We start from the raw sequence: 905 nt of genomic DNA, 5'->3' as shown, positions 1-905 counted from the left end.
CTCTTTTCCAAGATGTGCCTCTAAATGGGTTGGAACCACAAATCTTTTGGTTTTTAACCCTTTGTACTAGAGAAGATAACTACTGCAAATAATGAGAATTTAGGGGTTATGGGCTTCATCATAACCGTTTTAAAGCATTCGAACACTTCTGCCTTTCAAAATCAATTGTAAGATCTACAGAGAAAGCAAGGAGTAGTCATAGGACCAATCTTAGGCTTTACATCAAGATCCTTGGGTTCTAAACTTCCCTGTTTGAATCGTGAACCTAATTTCCTGAAATTCATCATTGTTGTGTGTAAAAATACAGGTTTGGATTATATGTTTCTAAGATTTTTTTCCCCCACTAGAACATTTCAGTATGTCACAGAATGAAAACCAAAAATACACAATAGATAGATTTAGAAATAAAATTGGAACAGGGTAGAAAGTGTAGAACAGGATTCATTAACTATAAGGTGGAGCCACACAGAGTAGAGCATTAAGTAATGTTCCACCGCAGAAGCGTAACCCACAAAATAGAACATCTCAGGTTCTAAGCACGTAAAAATCATGCAGGGACGAACTTCATTTTTTTCCCACCACCCAAGGGTGTCAGGATCTTGCTGGGCAAATTCCTGGGATCGCTTCACTGCCCAAAAGATGAGGTATCCACTCCCGCCAAGTGTTAGAAACACGAAGAAGTTAGCGAGAAACCTCAGGAATCTTATCAAGTGGACGTTCTCTTCTACTTGGGCAGCTTTTTCTTCCATGATAGCTTCCTGTACGGAGGCAAAAGAACAGAGTCAGAAAAGGAATCCTTAGCAACGAAAAGTACCGTAAACTCAGAAGTCATGTCGGGAAACATCAGAACAGGAGGAAGGATAATGTACACTAAATCTAGTGCATGAGTCTTCCCAGCAGGTGGG

At 40.0% G+C, this 905-nt stretch overlaps 1 protein-coding gene across 1 annotated transcript in view; it reads right to left on the bottom strand.

Annotated features, from left to right (window-relative positions):
- The window catches only part of TMC1 (transmembrane channel like 1), a 148,137-nt gene that overhangs the window by 47,335 nt on the left and 99,897 nt on the right, over nucleotides 1-905 (bottom strand). Inside the window, exon 11 of the mRNA XM_013007512.1 lies at nucleotides 564-758. Within this exon, the coding sequence (XP_012862966.1) occupies nucleotides 564-758 (195 nt within the window). The remainder of the gene's footprint in view (nucleotides 1-563; nucleotides 759-905) is intronic.

This window comes from Echinops telfairi, unplaced genomic scaffold (genome assembly GCF_000313985.2).
Source record: "Echinops telfairi isolate 266 unplaced genomic scaffold, ASM31398v2 ScPeMD7_22;HRSCAF=79, whole genome shotgun sequence".
Taxonomy (NCBI): Eukaryota; Metazoa; Chordata; class Mammalia; order Afrosoricida; family Tenrecidae; genus Echinops; species Echinops telfairi.
The sequence above is the reverse complement of the archived record's forward strand: the minus strand, read 5'-3'. Positions and strand labels throughout refer to the sequence as shown.